At 30.4% G+C, this 7,579-nt stretch overlaps 1 protein-coding gene across 1 annotated transcript; it reads left to right on the forward strand.

Moving 5' to 3' along the window:
* Nucleotides 1-4,860: 4,860 nt before the first annotated feature.
* On the forward strand, nucleotides 4,861-7,047 carry LOC101251398 (butanoate--CoA ligase AAE1). Its single transcript, XM_004243580.5, has 2 exons — nucleotides 4,861-5,351; nucleotides 5,431-7,047. The coding sequence occupies exons 1-2, from the start codon at nucleotides 5,010-5,012 to the stop codon at nucleotides 6,877-6,879; spliced, it is 1,791 nt and encodes a 596-aa protein (XP_004243628.2). The 5' UTR covers nucleotides 4,861-5,009; the 3' UTR covers nucleotides 6,880-7,047.
* Nucleotides 7,048-7,579: the final 532 nt, after the last annotated feature.

Raw genomic sequence — 7,579 nt, forward strand, 5'->3', positions numbered from 1 at the left:
ATTTGTCATCAATTAATCCTTTAATAAAGGGAATAAGTCAAACCACCTTTAATTCAAATTAATAATTTGTATATCTTAAACTTTTAAAATTAGTGAAAAATCATATCTCGTCTTTTACTGATACATATATCTCGTGGTTAAAATATTATATAGAAAGTAATTCATATCACAAACTATCGTGGATTCTAGTAATTTAGATCTAAAATAACGAGATCTATGTAGTTTGTCCTTCTTTAAATGACTCAATATATAGTCATCTTTTTAAAAATTTGTTGAACTGTTTTGTTTGAATATTTGAACTAAGTTCTATTTTAATTGAAAATCTTAAATTCTAGTAAAATGTTCAAATTAGATAATTTTCATTTATTTTTCAATGAGTGTTTCGTCTATTAGATGGTTAATTTATGTCCAATTTTTTGATTTAATTTAAGAAAAAACAGTCACATACTGCCTAATTTATATTCGAATTTTCAGTTACACACTTCAAGTTTACCGGGGTTCTATCACCCCGTACTATTTGAAATTACCTCTCTAAATGCTTACTTGACAAATGACTATATTTTACTTTCTTTGAGAGAGTGAAAATTAAAAATAAATACTAAAACTTTATTTTAAATATTATTTTTCATAAATATACGCTTTTTTTCTTTATTATCTTTTATCTCATTTTTAATTTATTTTCTTCTTTATAGCAATTTTTTTCTTCACTTTCTTGAAACATTGTCATCACTACATTAATTGATACACCACAATTAGTATATAGTAGTTTCACCTATCACTTTCCACAATCAAGACCTATGTATCAAAAAATTTTCAAATCAAAGTAAATTTAGGTTTGAATAAGATTAATACTTGGGCACCCAAGTAGTTTTCTTCAATAAATTTTGAATACTAAAATAAATTCTGATCTGTATTTTATTCCCAACAAACCACAATTGATTTCAACAAGTAGAATTATTTTCTTGCAAGTGCCTATTCTTCATCTTTATCGTCCCACTGTTTTGAAAATTTGAATCAAAACTACCCTCAATCTTAGATATAAATTTTTCTCAAAGTTTCTATTATTTTGATATATTACCCACTCTAAACAGATCTCATTCGTGACAATTTCAATTTTAAACTCAAGTTTAACTCAAGTTTAACTCAAGTTTTTGAGCTAATTAACACATTTTTTTTTTAATATTTAGATTTTAGGATAACACAAAAAGGTGTTATTAAGTATTTCTTTAAGGGTGTGTTTGGTACGAAGGAAAATGTTTTCCATGGAAATGTTTTCCTAGAAAATGTTTTTCTGGAAAACAAGTAGATTTTGGACTTATTTTCCCATGTTTGGTTGGTGAGTAGAAAATATTTTTCGAAAATAATTTTTAGTGTTTAATTCATGAATGAAAAATGTTTTTGAGAAACATCTTTTATTTTTACTAGAGTAGAAAATAATTTATAAAATTGAAAATATTTTTTAAAAATAATTTTTTTGGGGGGTGGGGGTGGGGGGGTGGAGGGGTAGTGGGGGTGGGGACAGGGGAGGGGGTAGGAGTGAAAAAATAAAAATTAGAAGTTGATGGTATTTTTAAAATGCAAAATTAAATTTTTTGGGGGTTAGGGTTGGGGTGGGGGGTGGTAGGGGTGGGTAGGCGGGACTGGCCAGGGGGGAGGTAGAAGTTTAAAAATAAAAATTTGAAGTTGAAAATATTTTCAAAAGGCAAAATTAATTTTTTGGAGAGGGGGGAGGGTGGTCAGGGATTGGGTCAAAAAATAAAATTTTGAAATTGATTTTTTTTGAAATTGATGTTTTTTCCAAAAAAAAAAAAATGTAATTTGAAATTGGAGGAGAGCTTTAGAAAATGTTTTCCTTAATTTTTTAAGGGAAGTCATTTTCCTTAATTTTGAGGAAAATGAGTTGATTTGGAAAACATTTTCCAAAACTTTTGCCCCAACCAAACATGAGAAAATTGAAAAAACATTTTTCAGAAAATGTTTTCCTTCATACCAAACACACTCTAAGTTTAAAAAGTTTAAAAACTCTTAGAGTCTATTTGAAAAGCCATAAGATAATTGGAATTAGAGTAATTACTTTAATTTAAAAATTAGAACATAGCAAAATTAAACTAATGAATTCTACTTTAATTTAAAAAATTAGAACATAGCAAAATTAGACTATTTTGCTAATGATTTTTTTTTAGATAATGCGAGAAATTGTATATGTGAAGTAAAGGTTGATAATGAGAAAGAAATGAAATATAAAGGTTGATAATGAGAAAGAAATGAAATATAAATAATATATATATAAAGAAACATATTTAGAAAACATTGGAATAATAAAAATAAAAAAAAATCAAAATAATATAAAAAAATAAAAATAATCAACTTGTATTTACACCATGTAATTACCAACAATTCGTAGCCTCTCCTTATGAATTAAAGAGTGTAATTACCACCTCAATTACACCCAATTACCTAGTGACTAAGTAATTACATGACCAACCAAACATGATAAACAATGTAATTAAACCCAATTACACCAAATTCAATTATATCGCTTTCCAAACATGCCCTTAATATTTCGGAATTTAAAATGACAGACAAATTGCTATAAAAAATGTTACGTGTTATAGTGCTGAATCTGATTTTGATAAAAGAGAATTTAAAAAATTGAGCAACTTTGGGATTTAATTAGAAATCTATAAACTATAGTTGAATATTTATCATTCATACCAAGAGGAAATAGACGAGTGGAAAAAAAGAAGAGGAGAAATGATACACACATGTTGTATTCAATGAATACATGTTATCAACGAATACCTTGTGATACATGCGAATATGCTGATACAAACAAAATAATACATGATGTATGATTATTTTCATTTGCTCGTGTATCACTTATATTTATTTGTGGTATAAAAATTTACGGGTTAGGTCGGGCTAGCCCATTTTTAGTGTGGGTCAGAAAATGATCGGTCTAACCCACAAGTACGTAGGTTACGAGCTTTGCTGGGCCAATCCTCATTTTTTCTAAAAGTATTTTTTATAATTTTTTAAATTAAATTATAATTTAAAAATATTATCATAAATATCGACAAAACAATATTAGATGATGTTAGTGTTACTACTTGTTAATCAAATTTATAAATAAAATTATCTTTATAATATTTATTAAGTTTGATTTCAAGTAAAAGTATAAATAACTAAATAGAATATCAACCTAATTGTTTTTTATGATCATAACAAAACACAAAACTATGATGATATTCCATAGGTTACGACATATGTAGTGATTCTCTAGTAATTTTTATTTTATTTAGTACATATTTTATAAACATAATTTATATTTGAATTGTAATATTTCAAACTTTTAACAGATTTTGAGTTTAGATTCTTGTTATTTTTAAGGGGCCCTATTTTTAATAATCTATTTCTTAAAAATTAATTTTTGTTTAGCCCACGGGCCGACCTTATCTATATTACTCAAGCCTCACAAATCGGTAGACTTATTCAGGCTCGACTAAAAAACTCTTTTTTTAAATAGGCAAAAAAAATCATAGCCCAACCCTATCAAATCACATAAAAAGCTAGGCTGGCCCTACGAGCCTAGCACATATTGACGGTTCTACTCGCTAACATATGAAATTTTATTATATTAAGTAAACTTAAACAGTTATTTATTCAATACAAATTTATCTTGAACACCATCTTAAAAATATTTGAGAAAAGTACCATTCCCACTGTCTCTATATACTTGTTAAATATTTTCTAATTTGATATTCCTTTTTACTTGTTATTTTTGACAAATTAAAAAAAGACAATTTTATTTTTCCTATTATATCCTCAATTTATAACATTGAATCAATGTATTTGAAAAATATAATGAGTAAATCTATTTGTGACCGTATCAATTAAGAAGGATAAAATGATAAATTCACTATATTAATTATTATTTTCTAAATAAGTGTGTCAAGTCAAAATTCGACAAGTAAATATAAACGTTCGAAAAGAATTAAATTTATATAATTGCAAAAGGAATCAAAATTATATCAAATCCTATCAAAAGTCCTACTCGATTAAGTGCCAAAACAAGTCAATTCTAATTAAATCAAATGATACCTCTTAATATAATTTATTTGTTAGGCAGCCAGAATTAGTTAGGCAAAAAAGTTATTAATCAATGTGCAGACGCTATTCAATATATTTCATGCTTCTAACGGCTAATAATGGAAATACCAGTTTTTTAAAACTGATTAATTAGAATTTTACCTTATTTTAATGGAATTTCATGATAAACTTCTAACTTTTATGCAAGCAAAATATTGTCTCTATTTTACATTAATTGAACTTTTTTTTTCTTTTCATTATTTAAAATAATTGAAATGTTCAAAGTTTAAGATGAATATTTGATTTTTTTTTCATCTTAGCCCTTTCATTTAATGAAGTTTGATATTTTCTAGGAGATAAGCTACACTTTTTAAAAAGTTACAATTATGATAGAAAATATGATTTAAATTTTGTCCTTGAATGTTTTTGTTAATAAGTATGTATTACCCACAAATTCAGTTAATATGAAATAGAGGGAGTATCAAACAATGTTCTGAATGCCAATTGGAGAGGATTTTAATGGATCAATTACTATGTTTTAACTAATGTTTTTAGAAATTTAAGTAAATCTTGACGATGAGATACTACTTATCACTACAACAAAAATAATCTTTAGGCAATATAAATATGTTATTAATAACGAATGTTAAAATATTTATCTGCCTTAGTTAATTTTCATCAGATCCAATGTTGCTATAAGTTTGTAATTGTCACTAGTAATTGCTAAAAGTTTGTAACTGGCAATGCCTTAAAGTTTTGTTGGCTATGCTTCCAGGTAGCAGACGAAATTCATTCTTCAATTAATGCAACACTAAATTGAAGAATATATGTATACTGTATGCACACACATATATATAAATCCAAATCTATATATTACTGCATAAAAAAATATATTTGCTTAGTTTTTAGGCTGCTGCACCATGAATAAATTCTTCAAAACCTCTAATATTGCACTAAGGTTCTTTAATGGATCAGTCCAGTTACCCGCACCTACTCATAGGGTCCGGCAACTGTGCCAACTTGCTGGGAGTATTGAATCAACCGATGAGTCCCGAAAATTATTGGACGGTGTTGTTACTAGTCCAGCAAATTATGTTCCATTGACACCTATAAGTTTTTTGGAGAGAGCAGCAGATGTTTTTGGCGATAGAACTTCCGTTGTGTTTGGGTCTAGTGTGAAGTATACATGGGAAGAGACACATTCTAGGTGTCTAAAACTTGCCTCTGCTTTAATTCAGCTTGGAATTTCGCGGGGAGATGTGGTAATTAAGATTTTTTCTTTTCTCAACTTCATTTGTTTTGTTGATAGTAGCGTGATACAAATTTGAACAATTATTGCAGGTTGCAACTCTGGCTCCGAATGTACCAGCAATGCAGGAGTTGCATTTTGCAGTACCAATGGCTGGAGCTGTTCTATGTACGTTAAATACTCGTCTTGATTCATCAATGGTAGCTTATTTGCTCAAACATTCTGAAACCAAGATGATATTTGTTGATCAACAATTCCTCCAAATTGCTCAACAAGCACTCTCTCTTCTTTCAAAAGACAAAACAATTAAACCACCAATTCTTATATTAATCCCCGAATCTAACAATTCATCTCCTCCCGTATCTAACATTCACGAATACGAAAATTTTTTGTCAAGTGGGAGTAGCAATTTTACAATAAGATGGCCAAAAAGTGAATTTGATCCTATCAGTATCAATTATACTTCCGGTACAACATCCTCGCCCAAAGGGGTCGTGTACAATCACAGAGGTGCATATCTCAATTCAATTTCTACTTTCCTATGTCATGGCATGGCTCCGATGCCAACGTACCTTTGGACACTTCCAATGTTTCACTGCAATGGATGGTGCATGAATTGGGGATTGGCTGCACTTGGTGGCACAAATGTTTGCCTTAGACGTGTCTCAGCGAAAGATATATTTGAAAGTATTTCTGTCAACAAGGTCACACATATGAGTGCAGCACCAATTGTCTTGAGTATGATGGCAAATGCTTCACCAAATGACAGGAAGCCACTTCCCCATAAGGTCGAAATAATGACAGGCGGATCACCACCGCCTCCACAAATTATTTCCAAAATGGAGCAACTCGGATTTGGAGTATCCCATGGATATGGACTAACAGAAACTTATAGTGGTGCTACGACTTGCTTGTGGAAGCCTGAGTGGGATTCTTTGCCCCTGGAGGAACGAGCAGCGCTTAAATCAAGACAAGGGGTGCAAGTTCTTTGTATAGAAAGAGTTGACGTTAGAGACCCGGAGACCATGGAAAATGTTCCAGCTGATGGAAAGAGCATTGGTGAGATTGTGTGCAGAGGAAATACTGTGATGAGTGGATATTTGAAAGATGTTAAAGCAACCGAAGAAGCTTTTAAAGGCGGATGGTTTCATACTGGTGATGTTGCAGTGAAACATCCAGATGGATATATAGAAATTAAGGATCGGCTGAAAGATATTATAATATCTGGAGGTGAAAACATAAGCACACTCGAAGTGGAAGGAGTATTACATAGTCATCCTGCAGTTGTTGAGGCAGCAGTAGTCGCACGACCAGATGATCATTGGGGACAAACACCTTGTGCATTTGTGAAGCTGAAAGAAGGATCCGAAGAAATAACTTCAGATGAAATAATCAAATATTGTAGGGATCATTTGCCACATTACATGGTGCCTCGAGCAGTCGTTTTTCAAGATTTACCAACAACTTCAACTGGCAAGGTACAAAAATTCATCTTGAGAGAGAAAGCAAAAGCTTTGGCCAACACTGACAGAAAAGTGTAGTATGTTGTTGGCATAAAAATCCTCAATACTCCACAAGTACTTAAAATAAGTCAATTCGAACGTGCTCTAAAAGCAAATATATTATATTTCAAACGATATATATGTATGAACCATTAGTTTGCATTGGTTGCGAAATATTGATTTCTTCTGTGTTCGGTTATTTGTCAAGAATTTATCATGAATGAATGTTAATGTTTCTTTTTCTTGCTAAAGACGCCTCCGCACTTCCCAAAACGTTCTTGAATGAATCTCAATCCAAGCCCTTGATCTAGAGAGAAAGCAACTCACTTGCCGAAACCTACACTAGTAAATGAAGGCCAAGTACGTCGCTGACCCCCTAAAATTGACAACAAATTTTACATAGGCATCTTAACTAGACGATGTTCAATTTAGACACTTTAAGTAGGATCTTGTTATGTCATTTTGACACTTTTTGTTGAGTTGACATATTATGTCTGTTACACTTACTTTGAGCGCGTGAAAGACATAATTTTATGAGTTTTAAACTTTTTTTTATTTCTTTTTCTTTTTCTCTCTCCTTTCCACACTTCCTCCACCATATACCACCATCTTTCCACCATTGTATATTCAACTTTCTCCTCTCTGTCATTTCTTGATGTGGAAAATTAAATTAATTATATATGTCAACAAAAATAATTTAAGAAAGGACCAAAAAATAGAGCATATATCTTTGTAGACA

The sequence above is a fragment of the Solanum lycopersicum genome, chromosome 7 (assembly GCF_036512215.1).
Source record: "Solanum lycopersicum chromosome 7, SLM_r2.1".
NCBI lineage: Eukaryota > Viridiplantae > Streptophyta > Magnoliopsida > Solanales > Solanaceae > Solanum > Solanum lycopersicum.